The sequence below is a fragment of the Gymnoscopelus microlampas genome (assembly GCF_963454915.1).
Source record: "Gymnoscopelus microlampas genome assembly, chromosome: 10".
In the NCBI taxonomy this organism is placed as follows: Eukaryota; Metazoa; Chordata; class Actinopteri; order Myctophiformes; family Myctophidae; genus Gymnoscopelus; species Gymnoscopelus microlampas.
The window spans coordinates 2489912-2511942 of record NC_139947.1 but is presented as its reverse complement, the minus strand read 5'-3'; the positions used below and the strand labels follow the sequence as shown (position 1 = coordinate 2511942).

The 22031-nt window shown below is 43.7% G+C and overlaps 1 protein-coding gene across 1 annotated transcript; it reads left to right on the top strand.

The window, feature by feature from the left end:
* Nucleotides 1-356: 356 nt before the first annotated feature.
* LOC311053312 (uncharacterized protein) lies at nt 357-3790 on the top strand (the record flags this gene model as incomplete). The annotated part of the gene is made up of 6 exons (XM_084068772.1): nt 357-477; nt 758-1056; nt 1174-1264; nt 1376-1492; nt 2449-2497; nt 3591-3790. Exons 1-6 carry the CDS (start codon nt 388-390, stop codon nt 3788-3790), a joined length of 846 nt encoding a protein of 281 aa, XP_083924898.1. The 5' UTR covers nt 357-387.
* Nucleotides 3791-22031: the final 18241 nt, after the last annotated feature.

Below are 22031 nucleotides of genomic sequence, written 5' to 3'. Positions count from 1 at the left end.
GAGGGGCCGTGCAACCAATTATAATTGTTATTGATTTGATTAAGCTATCATTTTTTTCCCTACCGAATGAATGATATTAATTGCTTCTAAAATCAGAATGTGTTAATTATGTTGATGAACTAATCGATGTACCGACTAATCATTTCAGCACCAAAGAAAGGTGATGACAATTGGGTTCCAGAGGCTGATGACGAGCTCTTCTCTGAGAACTCTGATGACTCGCCACACCTGGAAGCATCGTCTACCCCTTGGTAAGACACACTACACAGTTACACTAATCTGTTCATGTCACGATACTGACTGTTCAGTCTTAATCAAACTTTTTTTTTTTTTCCTTTATTTTTTCTCAGTGATATCGATAAGTATATAGTGTGTCACAGCCAACTCATGGAGCTGTTTGCCACTTGCCCGAGCTGCTGTGAGGCCACGCAAGCCAGCATACTGAGACAGGAGGGGACATTTGTGAAAATCCAACAGGTAAGATTTTATCTGCACCTGTAGAAAGCTCTGGTGGCGTTTACCCTCTTGGAATGCGTCAATGTCATGCATTCACTTTTCATAGTGGACTTTATGTGTTTTGTCTGATCTTAGTGCAGTTTGAAGCGGGTTATCACTTTGCATTATGCTAGTGCTTTCAATCTGATTTCAGCATAACACCTTATGCTGAATGCTTTTTTCTTCTTTCTCACTTTATTCCTCAGTCATAAGAAAGTACACACAGACCGTACATCACTGATCATTTGAATATTTTTCATAGGTCTGTTCAGCATGTGGATTCAAGAGGGTTTGGCGAAACCAGTCAATGCTGCACAGAAACATGCCTGAGTGCAACCTGCAGCTGAGTGGAGCAGTACACTTTTCAGGGTGTATGCCCCAGCAGACGTTCAGGATGCTCCAGCTATTTGGCCTACAGTGCACCAGCGTGAACACCTACTTCCGCCATCAGCGCTACTACACCATTCCCACCGTCATCCAGGCCTGGCAGAGCCAGCAAGCCAGTATCCTCAGTGAGCTGAAGGAGATGGAAGGAGGATTGATTCTGTCTGGAGACTGCAGGTTGCTCATTGTTATATTCATCATTAGAATATACACATAAGTACAACATTAATAATTTGTATATTAAGACATTTGGCATCTATCCATAATTTTGCTCTTGCCTTGTGCTTTTTACAGATCGGACAGTCCAGGGCACTGTGCCAAATACGGGACATACTCCCTTATTGAGGACCGGCTGAATAAAGTCATTGACCTTCAGCTTGTACAGGTCTGTTATTCATGCCTCATGTACCTTCTGCCATATCTATGCGGCTACATTCTACTTTGTTTGTGTTTGGGAATCCCATTTGTTTAGGTTTGTTTTTTGTTTGTGCTGCAGAGTTCAGAAGTTGCTAACAGCAACTGGTGTGAGATAGAGGGCCTGCAACGCAGCATCAAGTTACTGAAGGAGCAGGACTTGAAAGTCGCAGTCCTTGTCACCGATAGAAACCGCCAGGTACAAGTCACACACACACACACACACACACACACACACACACACACATACACACACACACACACACACACACACACACACACACACACACACACACACACACACACACACACACACACATACACATAGTATACACATACACATACACACACACACACACACACACACACACACACACACACATACTTTCTCTGGTGATAAAAGTCATAGGGGATATTGGTGTAAACTAAGGGAGGCCACGTCAAGGGTAACCAAATAAATGTTGGCAGTGGAATTGGGGATATTTACCTCTGAAAGCTGTTGAATAAAGTCTCCTGTGTTTATAAGATGGCAATTTGGTTACAATGGGTTTCATGTGGTGATCAACTTGTGGCGATCAAGAAACTGAGAGGGGCTCTGTGGTGATAGTTAAATTACTTTTTGTAGTTTTTTCACTTTAGAAATAGAAATATTTGAATGTGAATACATTTCAAGTTTACTTGAAGGGTTAGTTAACTCATAAATTCTGCCATATATCTGTACAATTCAACCAATTCTGCAGGTAGCAAAATGGGTGAGAGAGGTGCTGTGCGTTGAAGGAACACAACACTTCTTTGACATCTGGCATATTGCCAAATGTAAGTATGTGTCCTTGAAAATGCATGGCTACATGGAAGGCAAGACCAATCACAGTAGTTCAATTTTGTCAGTGCGATTTTAAAGTGTGTGTTTGTGTTTGTGCGTGTGTGTGTTTGCGTGCATTAACAGCCGTAGGCAAGAAGCTGGATGCCCTTTCAAGAGAACGTGACTGTGAGGTTATAAAGCTCTGGAAGCAGTCTTTTGTGAACCACCTCTACTAGACCGCCGGTTCTACTCCCAGTGGCAATGCTGACATGATGGAGGCAAAATGGAGAAGCCTGGTCAATCATGCTCAAGACATACATGAGCATGACACTCCTGCATTCCCTGCCTGTCAGCATGAGCCATTGGAAGGAGAGGACAGAAACAAGGAGTGGCTTGAACCAGGTATCTATCACTCAGGAATGTGCACAAGTTCACTTTTTCATGATCTGTTAGTTTGTTGATGGTCTGAATGAATATCCATGTGAATAACCTTTCACAAATATGCACAAAAAAGCATATTATCAGGGAGAGATTGAAAAATCAGTTGATGCTGTATGTGTGCAGGTTCATCAGTAGCTGTTCAACTGGAGGCTCTTGTGAGTCAAAAACTATTCATAAAAGATGTCCGGCAGCTATCTCCCCAGAACCAAACCTACTCTCTCGAGGCGTTCCACTCCCTGATGATCCGCTTTGCCCCAAAGCACACAGGGTTCTCCTTCCTTGGAATGCATAGCAGGTACAGTCAGACTATTGAGGATCAGTGTCGTAAGATAATTTGGTTTTGGCAGTAAAAATGTAAAATTAGAAATTTCAATACATTGAAATTTCAGAATGATTAAGTAAATGTATTTTGAATGAAAAGATCTTATCCTCATTACAGTAGAATAAAGCGTCACCGCACACTCCTGTGTACACAATACGTTTTTGCAATCGGCAGCTACGAGGGTGTGGCGACTCTTATCCCACAGTGTTTATTTTGTTGGCTGGCACCTTGCAAGGACTCAACCAAACTTAGGCAGGTGCTAAGCAAAAAAATATAACATGAAAACTGAACGAGAACGCTTGCACACTGCAGGCTCCAGTTGTATGATTTCTTTTATTACACCTGAGTGCTGCTGTGATGTTTCGGGCTCTCGAAAAATCACAGCAGCACTGTTCTTACAACTGGAGCCCACAGTGTGTGAGCGTTTCAGTTTTCATCCTCATCTCTGACATTAATTCTCATAAAATGTTTCTTCTTTCCATAGGCTCCTTTTAGCAGCTATGCATTACAACCACAATGGGAACAGAACAGTGGCCACTACTAGTGCTGAGAACCACGCTACGCAGTGTCCTACCCGAGGTTCCGTAAAGGGCAACATGTTGTACATCCCATCAAAGACAAACCATGTTACGGTGTGTGTTCAATAACTATTTGGAATTATCAACAATTTGCATATTTGGAAATACTGCTATACTTTTATAATGTTTCAATATAATGTTCTCTTCTCTTCAGACTATGCATTTCATTTGATGGGCTCCTTGAAGGACCAATATGCCAGAAGTCCATCAGCCCTGAGAGCCGTCAGTGAAGGTTTGGCTGCTGCTGCTCCTGCCCCCATTGCAAGAACCTTCCAACAGGTCGACAAGGCTGAAGCTGTGACCCAGTACCTGACACAAAAGTCCCGCTTTTCTTCTGGCCACCAGGATCGCTAGCTCTGCTGTCTGTGGTGTTGGGCTGATGTTACCTTGAAGGACTTTATATCTGACCCCAGTATCTCTGTCAGAGCATCTATGACTGTGTGTGGAAAAGAACACCAGGGAAGAAGTAGAGGGTTGTTTGTTTAGATTTGACAGAGACAAGATGGGGACTTATTCGTCCTTTTACTCTGTTTCCGTGCTCACGTGCACACTGGCGTCTTCCGACGTCTTTGACAGCGTTTTAGGAAGCACAGCATCTTGTCACAAGACATGTCAAACGACTTACAGTTTGCACACTTATCCCCGGGAAGAGGAACTGTATGCAGTGGCGTTCCCAGAAATTACATTTAGGGCAGGCGAGATTTTTTTCTCTACCTACCCCCCCCCCCCCCCTCCCCCCAAGGGGCTCGGGGAAAAAATCTCAGGGGAAACAAGTTAACAACGCAACACTGACTACAAAACTGAAAAACGTTAATAAAAACAATATGCAAGTATAATCAATCAATCAATTATTCAGCAGTGGTCTCTTCATGTTGTAGTTTAATGGTTCAAGCTGCTCTCATACTCAGAGCCCCTTTTATGCCTGGTGAGTACAGGTGATGGCCCAGAGACCCCCACACCTGGCACTCCTGGCACCCCATGAAGATAAAGGCAAACATTTGCATCACTATAGTATAGGCGACGTCGCTCTGCTGTTTGGATACGGTAGTGATTAGCTGCCTGCCCGCGTGAATGGACGAGGTCCGACGGCCACTATTCTCTTTGGATTTTTTTCACTGCCTGTTTTTCAGTCTTTTACTTTATTTTCTATGGGAGGCTAGATTTTAGTTGGGCAGGCGGCCGCCTGCCCTGCCTCTATGGTGGGTACGCCACTGACTGTATGCCTGTCAGAGAGGATGACGTCTGTTTTCTATATGCCAGTTTGTTGGTGACAGCGAAGACCTGAATCAGACCAAAGCTGAGTGCGAATCAACCTGCCGTGAAGCCTACATCCATTCGCATGAGCAATATGCATGTAACCTGTGCTGCCAGAGTCAGCTGTGATGTTTGCTGTACGGAGCCTTTCAAAAAGCTTATCGGACGCTATCAGCGCCGTGACGTCACAGCAGGTTACTTTTCCCTACCTCTCATACACTACAATGGAGTTTGACTAGCGCGGAAAGCCATTTCCTTGATCCAAAATGGACGCCTTACAAGACGAAAATGGATCGTCGGAGAGAGTTTGATGGACCAGCTCCATACAATTTCGAGCCTTTTAGGCAACCGAGACCAGCAGCAGATAACCTCTCCATCTGGTTTCCAGGCAACCATGCTCCTCACTGTATACATCATGGTCATGAACAAATAGCTGAAACCATGTCCCACATGCCATGTATACAGGGGACTCTACATAAGTAGGCATGACAGAATAGTGGATTTGATATCTAAAGATATCACTTCTATTTTCAGGTCCTCCATCATGCTGTATAAGCATTCTACTGTGAAGCCGAGCATGTTTTACCTGTGTAACGATGATTCTGTGTTCTCTAACATTTCAGCAAACACCCCTGATGTCATTGTTGTTAATGAAAACCATAGGGAGGTGTTCATTCTCGAGGTCGGCTGTACTTTTGATTACAGCTTAGAGCAGTGGTAGGCAACAGGCGGCCCGTGGGACAGAACTGGCCCGCCAGCGTTAATATCTGGCCCGACAAGTAATTTTGTAAATCATTTACAATAGCTGACTGACAGTCCAGGTAGGATATGGACAGCAATAGCTTTGAATTGATGAAATCAGGTATGATGAACAAATAGTTCTATTTCCATTCTTTGAATGTTATGTTTTCACTGTCAACTTTCCTCTTGAGACTTTTGGATGAAAATCTCTCGCGTTTAAAAAACATCAAAGCTGTTTCACATGCCTCAAATGATACATTGTTTCTCTCCATTCTAAGAGATCTTGACCCAAGAGCTCTTGTTCGAAAAGGAGTACTCTCTGTGTCCAGATAAAATGTTAACGTTAAAATATGCTCTAAGTGAAACATTCAAGGATGACGCCTGCACAAAAAGGATTAGATAAGCATTTCTGTGTGCACCTATAACATTTGATTCCACATGCTTTTTCTGTTATACCACATCTTTATGTAGTAACTTTTATAACAATACAGTTATTATTATTGTATATGTTTGTTTGTTGCAAGTTCCACGTCCTAAATTAGCCATTGATTGTGTTCTGGCCCACCATCTAATGTCTTTGAAAAAGTTTGGCCCGAGGTCAAACTTACTTGCCAACCACTGGCTTAGAGTAAGCCTTCCTAACAAATTGCTAAAATATCATCGGCTAGAGCAGACCATCTCTCAGCTAGGCTACAGATGTCAACTTTTGTTTTTTATCTTTGGTAGTCTAGACTCTACACTACCAAATCAGATAATGGGGAAACAGCCAGTTACAAAGTAAATCCTCTACTCTAGACTCTAGAGTAGAGGATTTACTTTGTAACTGGCTGTTTCCCCATTATCTGATTTAGCACCCAGACCTGAGACCATCCGTTGTCTAACAACACCCTGGATTTGAAGGTTCCTGTCTGAATCCTTTCGTGCTGCAGATAGCATCTCGCCTTCTGCCAGGAGCACTCACCCTCAGCTGTTATAGGAAGCCGCTCAATTTGGAGGTTGTTGTTGTTGTCCGCTGTGTTCGACAAGTATGCCATCTTCTGTTTTGTATGTAGCAATGCTCTGCCTTAGATGCACTTTGTAACTGGCTGTTTCCCCATTATCTGACTGCATTGGCAGTGTTTATGTCCTTTGCACATCTTGTACTTATGTTTATGTGGACATAAATACATATTTCAAAAGTGTGTCTGTGATAAATGTTTTCTTCAACTCAGTCTATATCTTGCGTTTGGCTTCCCATGTTGATAACATTACTTGTGTTGTGAAAGCAACTGCTCTTTAGGTAAACACTTTGACATAAATGCTACTTCTTGATATCTGTCAATGACATGTATTTACATTTTGACAATCTGGTCTGTAAGTAGAAGAAAAGATTGAATGTTGACTATACTACACATGACCGTTTACTGTGTAAGAAGCAAATGAGTAAATCATTGTGTTTTTAATCAAAACCCTGCATGGTTATTTATGACTTGTTATGCTATAGCAAGTCCAATTGTATTGCCTTAATCCATATGGTCAATCTGTAATAAATGATAACACAGATGGCATATAGTATATCATATCTTTGACAATAGTGACCAAATGTTTTTGGCATCTAAAGAAGAAAAACATGAATACTGTCAATTCAATTCAATAACTTTATTGGCTCAAGTCTGGCCATGAGAAGCCTCTGTAGTTTCCACCTGCCTCTGGAAACGTCTGTCTGATGGCGTGGACTACACAGGCAGGTACGACCCTCCTACTGTGGCGACCAAGTTTACTATAAGCCCAGCGAACCATCTGTCTGTATGCTGTGTAGCGGTATTGGCTGGAAGAGAGAGATAGATTGTGCTTTATTAATCCTGCAAGGGAAATTCAGGTGTCATAGCACTGCAGTAGGCATGAAATACAGGTCATGTTCATTTCAGGTGCGTCATAAAACTTCATAAAATATTGTACAACTTACTCAAAAGTCCTGAGGGTGAGTGCTCCATGCTCCTGGCGGAAGGCGAGATATGCTATCTGCAGCACGAAAGGATTCAGACAGCAACCTTCAAATCCAGGGTGCTGTGTTAGACACCGGATGTTCTCAGGTCTGGGTGCTAAATCCTCTACAAGCTTCCAATAGGGCTGCCTCTCTCTGCAACACACGCTCTCGATACCAGTGGGCATGGGTTGACATTCTCCACACAGACACCTGAGTTCAAAGACAGAAAAAAGAAAAGGTCACCGAACAAGTAGTAGCCCTACCAATGAAACCAACTGGCCTCTTGCGGGTCTGTTTCCATTTGTACAATGTCAGAGTGATTAACGTGATTTGAAATAGCAGATTGGAGACCTAGATAGAACATTATATCAATGGGGTCTGTGGCCTGATGCATATCAAACTGGGGGTCCTTGAAATTAAAAAATACTGATGAGTTATTTAGGCTATATAACAACCTGGACTATTCTATTAGCAACAGCATTCAAGTAACAATCAACATATTTGTAGGCTACTTTCTTTGTGAAATAAAAAAAAAGGTCAGAGGCATGATTCTCATACTTTTAATAAGGTTGACAGTGGTGTAAAGTAACTAAGTACATTTACTCAAGTACTGTAGTACAATGTTGAGGTATTTTTTACTTTACTGGAGTATTTCCAATTTTCAGTACTTTTACTCCACTGTATCTCAGAGGTAAATATTGTACTATTTTTTTTAAAACTTTAGTTACTAGTTACTTTGTAGATTTCGATTATTATTACAAAACATAACTAACCACTTCAGCCCTACAAGCACTTGTGAGCTTGTAGATCTGCTATTTTCAAACGATTTATCAAAAACATTTTGTTCTTGTGAAATGGGACATTCTGCACCATGAGTACTTTTACTTTTGGTACTTTCAAGTACATTTTGACAGTACTTTTGTACTTTTACTCAAGTACATTTGACTTGTAACAGAGTATTTCTGCATTGCAGTATTGATACTTTTACCTAATTAATACATGTGAGTACTTTTTCCAGCACGTTATTGATACAATGCAACGTTAGGCTATACTGTTGATAATGGCGTTTGTTTACCATGACGTCTGGCCGATTCTCCACATGTTGTTGTTTCCCCATGCCTCCATCTCCTGGCGATATCGAGGTCTGACTGGATCTGCATCTGCTGCTGCTCTCGGCTGTCTTACAGGCTCGAAATTGTATGGGGCTGGCCCATCAAAGTCTCTCTGACGATTAAAACCATTCTCGTCCTGTAAAGCGTCCATTTTGGATCAAGGAAATGGCTTTCCGCGCAAGTGAAACTCCAGTGTAGTGGATGAGAGGTAGGGAAAAGTAACCTGCTGTGACGTCACGGCGCTGATAGCGTCTGATAAGCTTTTTGAAAGGCTCCGTACATGTTTTTCGTGCGTGGACACTTTTAACCCTTTCTGAGCGGTATTTCCGGCGTAAAATGGAAAAAAATAAATATTGAAATTAGATACCAGTGATGTAAACTACACATAATTAAAGAATAGGGTTTAACCTGAAAGTTGGCCTTTAAGTGGCTTGTTGCACATGTGCCTATATGAACCTGCGGGTTGCCACGGCAACCAGCCTCAAGGTGAACCCGCCGACACCAGGCTTAAAGGCACAAAGGCAGAATGGCTCCTTCAAATAGTGTCATCTAGATTCTGTGATTTATTAAATCCTGCTCCAATTATGACCTCACTATCAGAAGAGTCCTCACTTCTCACTGTGATGGGACTGCTGTGTGCATTGGCTAAGATGAACTCCACTGCCTCCTGGATATCTTCTCCTTGTTCAGATGCCTGGTGGGGGTCCCTGGAGTCTCCTGCCAGTGGCCCATCGCCATGGCCTGTTCTGTGTGCTCACTCATTTCCTCTGACTGCATTAACTCTAGTTGCTGGTTCATCAGGTCTTGTGGATCCTCTGTGTCAAAATGTGTCTCTGAAAAGTGTCCCTCTGCTAAAATGATCATGTCAATTGTTAGCAACTGCTGGTTATCAGCCTGGGGAAGTACAGCTGACACAGCCTCTATCTCAGGTGCCTCTTCATCTACTACCTGAGAATTTTCACTTTAGTTGCTTCGTATAAGTCTTCAACAGCACATCCCGGGTCAAGGCTTCTCTGAGAGATGTCCCCAATGTCACAGTGAAGATCTTTGAGCTGCAAATAGTTAGACTTTCCATTTGGGAAAAAAAGTTCTTCTGCTGTTTTTTGGATTTCTTCTACTGTTATCTGTCTGCCTAGGATGACATGCCTTGTCCCTCCTCCTTTTGCTGATCTAACTTGCTTAAAATCTCGGTCTTTCTCACTGTAGTTCATCCATCCAATTTCCACTCGCCTGTCCTTCTTCTTTGCACTTGAGTTTCCCACGTATTTCTTTGAAAGTTCATATCTCTGCATTTCCTTGGGGTTTGGATTTGGATTACAGAGTTTTGATCTTAATCTCTCCAACAAGTTACTCTTCCTTTCTGTTTGTCCATCTGTAGACTGTTGCTTACGACAGAAGGCCACCACAGCCAATCTATCACCGTAGTGGGGGATGTACTTGGCTAGATTGTCATCTGACATCGGTAGAATCACAGAGACATCAATCTATGGAAAGTCAAGATTTGAAAGGGGTAGTATAGGTTAGCCTACAAATTGTAATTCCATCATGCATTCACATTTTATTGCAATAATATACAAACAAAAACAGACGACATTAAACATATGTTTTTAAATTAAGATTCAGCCCTACTTTGTTTGTATGGAAACTACTCAAATTAAAACTTCATAATAATAATAATTATTATTATTATTATTAATATTATTAGTAATGGTATTATAATTAGGTACAGTCCAAAAAGTAAAAGTAAGAATTAGGCTGTAAGCTAGAGTGAAAAATAAGTAAAGGTTAATTAAAGGGATATTTCACTTTCAAACATATTTTGGGTCATTTTCATGTGTACTCTGGCTTTAGTGAACGCCCCAGACAGTTTTTAAGTTGCTATGTTTAGTATTTAGATATTTTAGATTTTTTTGAAAAAGTGCCCCGCGGCCCCGCCCCCTTCCCCATTGGGCCCCATTCATCTTCAAACTCCACGTTAGACTTATTTTTAAAACACGTCCATGAATCTCTTGTCAGATATAATCCTTCTAATGCGTGAGAGGGCTGTCATTTTTCGAGAACTTATTTCATTACGTTAATATTTAACGATATTTGTTTTCTTTTTAGGAAGTAGTCCCGGTCAGTTACGTGTGTCGCATATCACCGCGCGTATGCCGGGGAATATAAACAATACTGCTAAGCTGCTAGCGAGCGACACTGAACATGTCTTAAGACTTTAGTTTTGACTTTGGTATTGTTGTTCCCTATCGTTTTGAGCCGGAATACACAGAGGAAGAGATGGCTAATTGTGTGAGAGCGAGTCAGATGCGCGACGATGAGGACAAAGCACCTGTTCCCAGGGCTGGACAGGACTATTGGTGTGGTTGTGGAAAATGCATGCCTATGCCAACTGAGGAAGAGTGCCTCTGCTGTCGAGAATGGGATCGGCTGATTCCCATATTGGAAGAAATTGAGCGAGCAGCACAGCCACAGACAGATGAAGAAGATTATGTAACATCATGTGTGACGGACAACCACGACTTCTCGGCTGTCACCAACCCTGGAGTCTTGGAGACTTTCTTCAGAATGCCACGGATCAACTGGAAACTACATTCCACACCAGCTGGTCCAAATGGGACCCTCTCACAAGTGTAAGTGTTGGCTCTATCTATGGCAATTCAATAATATTCATATTGGTTATAAAGACTGTGTGTAGAGTGGAATATGCTGCACTGTTTTTTTTTATAGACCACTGAGAGGTCACACTACATTTGTTTATAGTGTTTAGTGATAAAGGCATTACATTGTAATGTCAGTGTCAGTGAATATAAATACAATTGAAATTATGCCATCAACGTTTATAGCAGTCTATATGGTCCGATCCCTTAGGCCACATGTTGCAATGTCTTTATATATTATGGACAGCCTCTAAATAAGCAACTATTGTCACAGTGCGGGCTTTCGGCCCCGCCCCCCTCCTCCTCTCTGACTCTGTTGTGGCCTTGTATGTGCACCGGCTTCGAATGCTATCAATGCATTGAATGGGAGATTATCACGTTTTATCAGACCATTGAATGCGCGAGTAGGTGACGAGTAGGCGATACACGGACCAACCCGCGATTTGTCAGACCATTCATTGGGCGTAATCAGGAGCTACTGACCTACTTTGGAGGCGGAACAGTCCCCACAACAATATTTACGATTCTGTGCCTATCGGTACATAACTCCAACGGCGCTGAGTAGGCTCAGGCGAGCGTCGCACCGCTCCGGACGGCAACTCGGTCGCTTTAGCTCCCTCGGTGGTCCGTCGTGGGGCTCCAGCTCGCCTGAGACTGCGCGCCTCCGTCATGGTCCGAAACCCTAACCCTAACCCAAAACCGAAACTGAACTATTTAAGTCATCTCCGTTGGTAGGTCAGTATGTCTTGATAACACCCAATGAATGGTCTGATAAATCGCGGGTAGGTAAGTAGGTCGCCTACTTCGCCCATTCAATGGTCTAATAAAAGGTGATAATGTCCCTAAGGTGATAGCATCCGAATCAGGTGGTATGTGAGCCTGGACCCGCAGCACGCCCGGCTGCAAGCCCTTTGGGCTGATTACCTTTGTTACTATTTAAGACTTTCCAGCCGGTGCCTCTTTGCTGGATGATAATTTGTGTCTCGGTGCGACCTGCCTGTCGAGCTGTTTACTTCTTTGTTTCCTTGCCTGTTTCCCTCCTGTGTGAGGATAGCCTGTGTTTGACCTTTATGTGAAGTAAAGTACCTTTATCATCATCATTCCTGTGTCGTGTCCTGCATTTGGATCCTACCTGTCCCGTCGAGAGCGAATCGTGACAGTATCATCCAGCCATCTATTGATCCAGCGGGGCGCGCGTCTGCGCCGGGAGATTCGGTGGATGGCGAGTATGTCTTGGGCTGTGTGGACGCCATTTTCGACACCCTGCGACGTTTGGAAGATCGCATGTTGCGTCTTGAGACAAACCTGTCCGGCGGCCAGACCACAATCCTGTTCCGTGTCTCAAGCATGTGGGAGCGAATGCTCCAGGCGGGGGAGGCGCCCGTCCACGCGCGCACGGAGGTGGAGACAATCCGCTCCCACGCCGTGGAGGTGGGAGCTCCCGACGTGTGGGGCGGCTTCTCCGGAGCTTCGGACTCGGGTTCCAGCCTGTTGCCCGAGGCATCGACCTCCTCTTCTTCGGACCTGCGGGTGAGGGCCCGAACCCGTCCTCCGACCCGCGGGAGAACCCGCCGCCGGGGGTCGCCTCGGGTCCGTCACCACTCTTCCTTCCGCGAGAGAGCGCGAGCCCGGCGATGGAGGTCGTCGTCGGGGAGTCGTCTTGGTCTCTCCCGCGAGAGGGACCGTCACCGAAGGGTCGCGTCCTCCGATCCTCTCTTCACTCGCCGTCCAGTTCCTGCTCCCCCCCCCGCTCCTTCTCCTGTGGGAGGGGGCCCGCCGGGGCTCGAGACGGAGAAGAAGCGGCGGACCCGGCTTGGTCTGTGTTTCTATTGTGGCGTCGGGGACCATCATATCAATAACTGTCCAGTGAGACCCCCGCGCCCAAAGTAGAAGTTAAGTTCTTGTTTTCTGTTTGTTGCGACTATTTCTGAGTTTGTTCGTGCCTCTGTGGTTCTGTTTTTTGCTCACCGTTTTTGCCCTTGGTTTTTTCCTCTCTGTCTCTCTTTCTTACCTGTCCTGTCTGCAGCTCTTCCTTCGCCCCGGGTCGGCGGCGACGAACGGCGAGCGGCCTGTCGAAACCTCCGGGCCTGGACGGGCACCGCCAGTTTCGGTGCGGCGTCCGCTCCTTCTGTTTTGGTTGGCGGTCTCGGCAGGTCCGCTTGGTTCCCGTGCTCCGGTCGTCGCTGCCCGGGCCTCCTCTCTTCTGCCTTGGTCTCTGACTCTGTTGTGGCCTTGTATGTGAGCCTGGACCCGTTACTATTTAAGACTTTCCAGCCGGTGCCTCTTTGCTGGATGATAATTTGTGTCTCGGTGCGACCTGCCTGTCGAGCCGTTTACTTCCTTGTTTCCTTCCCTGTTTCCCTCCTGTGTTTGACCTTTATGTGAAGTAAAGTACCTTTATCATCATCATTCCTGTGTCGTGTCCTGCATTTGGATCCTACCTGTCCCGTCGAGAGTGCATCGTGACAACTATGGATAATTTCAAAGCTGAACAAGATAGGCCTGCTGCATAAAGCCTATAAATGTGTTAATTTCAGTTCCTAATTTCAAGAGCTACTAACTTCAAGATATCAAGGATCAGCATTAGGCTACACTACTCCCAGCTTTGTGAAATTAATCTTTTTACCCTTGGTTTAATTGGTTACCACATATCCAGGACCAATGTCCATTTGAAATGTCTAATAGGTGACGTAAAATGACCACTTTTATTTTGTGACCTCCTGTTTTGTCTCTCTAGTCAGTACAGGCTGGCGGCCAATAGGTTTTTTCTCTTGAGTGGATTCTGAAGGGAAAACGTCTGGGTCGTGGAAATCGACGGGTCCTCCCATCGTGTCTTGTGGCAGCGGTTCGCTCCAAGTTCCCGTCTCCAGATGGAACCTATGTTGGATTCAAGGAAGTTGAGGATGCTCATGATTTATTGGAGGAATAAATCATCATAAGAGAACATTGGGCCTCATGCAGCAATAAGTTCTTAATGTTTCCTCTTACATTTCTTCCTAAGTGAATTCCTAAGAGAAGTCGAGTCATATTCATGAAACGTTCTTAAAAGGCAGAATTGTTTGTAACTTATGTTCTTATGATGATGAATCCCAATCCTCGTATCTTGAAGGGGTGTGCCAGTTAATCCCAATTACCATAGGGAGCCGCCCCACCAATCCAATATAAGGCATGACTGCATGACCCTGCCTGCAGTCACACCTGTGTGTGATTGCTGCTCACAGAAATAAAATTGAGAGAATGAAGTAAAGAATACCTAAACTAAAGTCTAAAGATGGTTAAACACCAGACTCCAAACATAAAAATAAATAAAAATATATGTGGAGGTACTTCCGAAGTGAACACTAAATTATTTTATTTAATTAATGAATTAATGAAAACATTTTATTACTGAAAGCTGGTGGGTGGATATGGAGGGTCTTTAAGGTAGCAGCTGCTTGGTATGTAATGAGGTGGAAATAGGGGTGTGTGGGTGATATGGTGGTGCAAGGAGGGGTGTAGGGGGCTGTGTGGGGGGTATGGGGATGTGTGACGTTTGATTCTATGAAAAAAATGTTTTTGAAAACGGCAAAACAAAGGGTATTTATTAAATATCGAAAAACCATCACATGGATGCACCTGGGACGTATCATCAGTGTTGTAGCCTGGGGTCATAGGATGTTTCGGGTCTCGCAACATACACCCTCACCCAGGTGACCCAGCCAGGGTTGATCAAGCCCCGACTTACGTCCCAGGTAGCTACCCACGGTCAGTCCTAAATAGGGAAAGACAGGGCCACTCAATACGCTTGTCCGAAACTACTCTGCTAGGAATGGGGGAGAGCGGAGGCTCTGGCACGTGGAGGGGCTAGGCTCTGTGGATGGCCTCCTGGCCGGGCTCCTCCTCCGTCTCACCAGGTCCAGGACCTGAGCGTTGCACCAGACTCCCCCGCTCCAAACATTTCATTCTGGTGTGATGGTGTGATGGTGTCTTAGCCCACGGTGGTACTGCAGGCTCCCTTTGCGTCTTGCTTGAATGGTCCTCCTAAAGGCCTCACCGTGGATTTGTTGGGCTTCTTCCTCACGGAAGACACAGACTGGGGCGCCAACCCAAACTGCTCCCGGATGCCGTCTACATTCCGGCTGTCACCCGTCTCTCCGGTGGTCACCAATCTATTCCTGGTTGTCACGTAGTCTATAAATTCCTATGAGCCACTATAAATAGAATAACTATAACGAAAAACCATCACATGGATGCACCTGGGACGTATCATCAGTGTTGTAGCCTGGGATCATAGGATGTTTCGGGTCTCGCAACATACACCCTCACCCAGGTGACCCAGCCAGGGTTGATCAAGCCCCGACTTACGTCCCAGGTAGCTACCCACGGTCAGTCCTAAATAGGGAAAGACAGGGCCACTCAATACGCTTGTCCGAAACTACTCTGCTAGGAATGGGGGAGAGCGGAGGCTCTGGCACGTGGAGGGGCTAGGCTCTGTGGATGGCCTCCTGGCCGGGCTCCTCCTCCGTCTCACCAGGTCCAGGACCTGAGCGTTGCACCAGACTCCCCCGCTCCAAACATTTCATTCTGGTGTGATGGTGTGATGGTGTCTTAACCCACGGTGGTACTGCAGGCTCCCTTTGCGTCTTGCTTGAAAATATTACTATATTTAATAAATACCATATCATATAATTAAATATAAAATTTAAAAAAATCACAGAAAAAAAATGTTTTATGGTCATGATTCACCAGGACCCTGGATGGCTTGATTCTAGGCTTAAATGAATTGATATAAATATTTTTTCAAATGTCAATGGGAAAAATGCATTGACTATTTTGAAGTGGAACCAGAAAATGGCCGCCACTGCTGTGCCCTATAGGGGGGCTTTCAGGTAGGAAGGGGGCGGGAAAATGGGGGTGTGGCGAATGTCGGGGATATGGGGGTGGGGGTATGGGGGGGGTGATGAGGGTGGGTATGGGGCTTGGGCTTCAACTCAACCGGGTCCGTTTGGGTTAGATTGTAATTTCAGACCCGTTGAAAACTCTAAAGCAGTTGTTCTCAAACATTTTCATGTCAAGGACCCCCAAACTGACATGCATTTGGCTGCAGACCCCCACCTGAGGGTTGGGGTCTGCAGCTTAAAGGTTAAAGTGATTAAACTGTTCCTTGTTTGCTGTGGACCCCCTGGAACTCCTTCAAGGACCCCTGGGGGTCCCCAGACCACACTTTTGAGAACTTTTTTGCTCTAAAGATATGATAAAACATATATTATGTAATTTAAATCCTATATTATACAACTGTAGAAAAGAAACTTCGAGAATTAATTATTTTTGCACAAACATGTCACACTTAAAGGGACACTTCGCCGATTTTGATTAAAAAAAAACATATTTTTATGAAGTCTAGGACCCCATAAACATGATCCTGGTGTGTTTTTTGTGTTGTATCTGTGTTTTTAGATTTTTGATCCGTGAGACATCCCCCAAAGCGTCAAATTACGTTTTCAGGGGTTCTGAACCTTATGTCCGCACTACATGACTGCAGGTGACTACAGGTGTAGTTCAAATCCAAACCAACCCCCATAGCTCAAAGGGGAGGCATGCGTTAATCCGACAGACCTTTTCTCCGACTATGTGGCACAGTGGCGTAGCCAGAAAGCTGGCAGTAGCTGGGCATGGGGATTTGTGGGTGGGCACTCATGCACGCGCGCGAGTGCCATGTTCGAACGCGCGCGAAGCGCGCTCGCGCGTTTTTTTTCGGTTATTATCGGTTAAAATCTTACTTTTTTGCGCAATTTGCGGTTCTTTTGCGGGTTTATTATGTTATTTAATTCTTATTTTTGCCTTCATTTTCATGAAAATATTGACAGGTCGCAAATAATGCCCCGTTGTCCGCCTCCTCCGCGCGTCCGCAGTCCGCCTCCACTCACAGAGCACAGGCACAGTTCACAAGCAGAAAAATAAAATCAAACTACTTGTTCAGTTAATCATATGACTAGTACAAGACACTTTATTCATATCATATGAATCTAAGAGAGCAATGACATTTTTTACATTCATTAATACTTCAATCAATCACTTATTTTTGCCTTCAATTTGCTAAAAATATTATGGTAGTAGCGAGCGTCGTCACTACCGTCCTGGCTGAATTCAACCGGGTGTTTGTACTTTCTCTATTTACAACCCGTACATCTACATAAACGTTCAGATTTCAAATATAAAGTGCTTAACTCATGGCCATGGATGTTACAATTCACTTCGAGTGGGTATAAGTACATGTATCTTCCGTATTGTTCAATAAAAAGCATTTTAATCCGATCGGCGGCCATTTTCTCATAGAGTTATAATGTATCAGAGTGCAATACTCCTCCCAACCGATAGGGTCGTGTAATTGAAAGCCAATGGAGACAATTCGAAGACAATAGCCACCAATCCGATTAAAATGATTTTTATTGAACAATAGGAAGAAGATAGGTGTACTTATGCGGGCCCATACATAATTGTGGCCATTGGGTCAGCACTTTATATTAGAAATATTAACGTTTATGTAGATGTAAGCCTACAACACCAGGCTGAAGTTCATCCATGACCATCGTAACAGACGACCGTCATGTGATCCATGGCTAACAGCGAGGCGTTTGTTTTCATTCTTATAACACCGCATGGCTCATTTATATGCACGTGAAAGTAACTAAGCGGAAAGTAACTAAGTACATTTACTCCATGTTCACTTGTTGCTGACGGGGGTAGTGTAGGAGCAGCGCTATAGCGTCATCGGTTCAGGAAAGATGCGTATTTGGTTGTACACACGGAGACGCAAAAAAAAAAAAAAAAATCTTCTTTTTTTTTGTGGGTGGGCACAACAGCCAGGTGGGTGGGCCCAGGCCTACCTATGCCCACCCGTGGCTACGGCCCTGATGTGGCAAATGTCAAATGTCGTGCGGTTAGGCTGTCGGACTAACGTATTGCACCCAGCTCAAAGGACCGGCCACTGAGGGTGTCTCCCTAACATTTCGTACACCCTTCTTTCCCCACTCGGCCACTCCCATTAGCTACCTCACATGTATCATGGCGTCTGCAAACATATCAGAGTTATACTTTAGTACCCGGACCCACACGCAGCTAGGCGGGCAGTGAGGAGCAACAACCCGTCGGGGATGTTTCTTAGTGGAACTGACAGAATGTACACGGACCGTGGACGGTGGACGCTTGTCTCTCGAGTAAGTAAACATGCTGTAAAGTTGCCACTATCACTATAATCTCATGTTGTATCCCTCGGGTAGACTAAACTAGCTCGTGGAGCCGTGGCGTGAACGGAACGTTTGTTATTGTTGACTTTGACTGTAGCCTCGGAAACCTTTTGGAACATGACTGTCATGGCGGAAATTCAACCTGGTGTTGGCACTTTCTCCATTCACAGCCCTTTCATCTACATAAACGTTCATATTTCAAATATGAAATTCTTACCCCGTGGCCACAGATGTTACAATTGGAATCGGATGGGTCTAAGTACCCGTATCTTCCATATTGTTAAATCAAAATACATTTAAATCCGAACGGTGGCCATTTTCTCTTAGATGTATAGTGTATCAGAGTGCAATACACATCCCAACCGATAGGGCCGCGTAATTGAAAGCATAAGCAGAAAATGGCCACCGATTGGATTTAAATGCTTTTTATTAAACAATACAGAATATACTGGTACTTAGACCCACCCGATTCAAATTGTAACATCTGTGGCATGGGGTCAGCACTTTATATTTGAAATCTGAACGTTTATGTAGATGTACGGTCTGTACATGTAGAAAGTGCAAACACCAGGTTAAAGCTCCGCCATGACTGACATGTTTCAGAGCTACTGAGTACATGACGCCGTCGGGTCCCGAAAATAGCAGATCTACAAGCTCACAACGCATTGCGGACTCAACACTTTGTGAGCTTGTAGGTCTGCTATTTTCGGTGCGCATGCAACTAAGAATAAATTAGGTATCATGTCGGATGATATCCATGTAAACTACAAGTCTAATCTAATGTGTTCTTTCCAATGACAGGACAGAAAGTTGTCATCAGCCTGCAAAAAATGGAACTGCTGTTGAAGACCTGGGACTACAGACATACATTATTTTTCTAAATAAAACGGTTACATTTACACACTGCTTGCTCTACTCATTGGTATATTCTACATTGTGTAAGCATTTATAATGACAAAATGTATGAACACCCAATTCTATAAGGGTTCTTTTGAACTGTTTCATGATATAGGATAGGAGATGGTCTTTCATTTGGCAGAATGGTACATAATTACATGACTGTAAGCATTACAGATACAATAGTGAACAACTCTTGTTCATTCTGTTAGTATTTACTTCTACATGTAATCATTATTTTTCTGGGGACCCCAGCACATTGGATTCAACTTTACTGGTCTTAGATACAATAGGCTATAGTAAAACCTAATATTATCCATATACACCAATTGAAAGCATGAAACGGTCTCAGTTGAAAATTAAAAAGAAGGAAAAAAAAAACGATTAGGCTGTGTATGACAAGTGTCATCTATTATAAAGTAATGGCCAAGTTTAGTCCAAAGAATATAACTGTAAATGACAGTGAAACATTATGTTCTCAGAAATAAGGAATCACACATGACATGAGTATGAAACGTTTTGTTTTATTATTATATTGTTGACTATGCCTCATCGCCATGGATGTCCCGACTATAGTCTTCATGGTGGGAACTGGGAAGGAATGTTGAACACACACACACACACACACACACACACACACACACACACACACACACACTTTGTGCTACTCTGCTAATTTACACATGATATTTAGTTTGCTAAAAGATGCAATCAATACAGAATACAATAGCAGCAAAGATTGAGAGTGTTGCCAGATCTTGTGAGGGAAATAAGCAACCAGGTCTATGAAAACAAGCCCAAAAGAAAATACCTACAGTAGGCCAAGAGCACTTGAAACCTAGACAATGGCTATTTGAAAATTGCCGATATACAAGCTCACAACGCGTAGCGATGTGACGCATTGTGAGGTTGTAGATCTGCTATTTTCTAAGAAATCTTGAGGAAAAAGCGCTAAATGTATGGAATATTTTTTAAACACTTTAACAACACAAATCTGGTACAGGGGTCCTTGGCAGAAATTATAATTTCAGATGAGGGTCCGTGGACAAGTACACAATTATTTTATTTATGTATTTAAAAACAAGCCCAAAAAAAGTAACCCGCAACTACCAACATTTACAAAGTCCCAGTGTCGCTTATAATAAGCAGACATGGCAGCACTGGTTGATGACAACATCAACATGTGTTGATGTTGTTGTAGTGAGAACTGGGAAGGGAAAGTTACAATGTAGACCACACCCCCACGCGGCCTCCCCTCCCCTCCCCACCAAGGAATTTAGAAATGAAGGAAGGGACAGCCTAGGGGGCGGGCCGACGCCATTGCTTGCATGGCAGACGCCATTGATGCTCATGGGAGGCAAAACTAGAACAGGAAGTGCAATGAAATGAATCGCCGTCTATGGGAGCTGGGTAGACAAGCCAGGACAAGCATGTGAACACAATTTGTTTTTGAATGATTGCGACCTTTGTCAGACAATCAGTTCAGGGATATCAAAGAAGACATTTAACACGTTGTTTTTGGACTTTTTTTTTTTTTTTTTTGCGTTCTATTTAATTTTATTGAGGTATCTAAAGAGCACAGACTGCCTTTCTGCATCGGCTGTATTGGCTGTCATCGCGAGACTGCGTGTCAACGAGACAACGACACTGTCTTGTAAACATCAACACAGCGTTGGAGAGATAGCTGCGAGTCTGTGTCGAACCGACCGAAGGAGCAAGCAAACTAATGTAAGAGGGAAGTATTGAAAGTTGATAATTTTCCGAGCAAGAATTACTAAGTTTGAGTAATGGGTAATTGCTAAAATTAACATAGTTTACATCAGTTTGTTAGGCTGTGGTGTGGTAAGCTATGCAAGCCAGTTGCCTCTTGTAAATGTCTCATTTCTAATTATCGTTCTGACGTTTAAAACAAGTTCTGGAAATGAATGATGTTCTGCATGCATGCCATAATATATAAGATACTGTTACTACACCGTATATGTAACCTACAGTTTCGATTTTGACCATACTATCATACCGTGTTGATGCTCGGTAGTGCTTGTTTTTGTGTGTGTGTGTGTGTGTGTGTGTGTGTGTGTGTGTGTGTGTGTGTGTGTGTGTGTGTGTGTGTCTGTTTACACACATTTTTAAAGTCCTTACAAGACAATAAGTCAGCGGTGGACATGTTTAAAAACATTTTCACAACCATAATGATAGTGCTGATAGGTCAGAATTGTTTCCAGCATCATGTCACTATGAAGCTATGACATCTAGGAAAAAGTTGAATGTGCAACACAATTCTAAACAGTGTGTACTGTGTAGTGGAAACGTTGAAGACCCCTGATGTAATAGTTCACAAATTAGATGTCACGTTTCTATACATTTTTGAAAAAAAATGGATACAAAACAGGGATATGTTTGTTTTTACTTCAGAGGAAGACAGATTATGTACAGCATCTTTGAAAAACAGCTCATTTTGAAAAAAATAAACAAAAAACATTCCTTCTACTGGGCAAGGAAAACAGGATTACTGTATTGAAGTTGCTCTGAGAGCAGACCTGCTGTCATATTGCCGAACGTCAACAGCCTGGGTAGTCTTTTGCTTTAAGAGCATGTACAGTTTTAGTGTTGCAAGTCTCTTGATAATCTTTCGGCTTATATGGTGGCATGGCGGGAGCCAGGTGGTGGTGGTGTCCATCCTGCTCATAATGAGGTCCAGTGGATTCTCATTTGTGATGAATGCCTGTTGCTGTGCTTCCATCA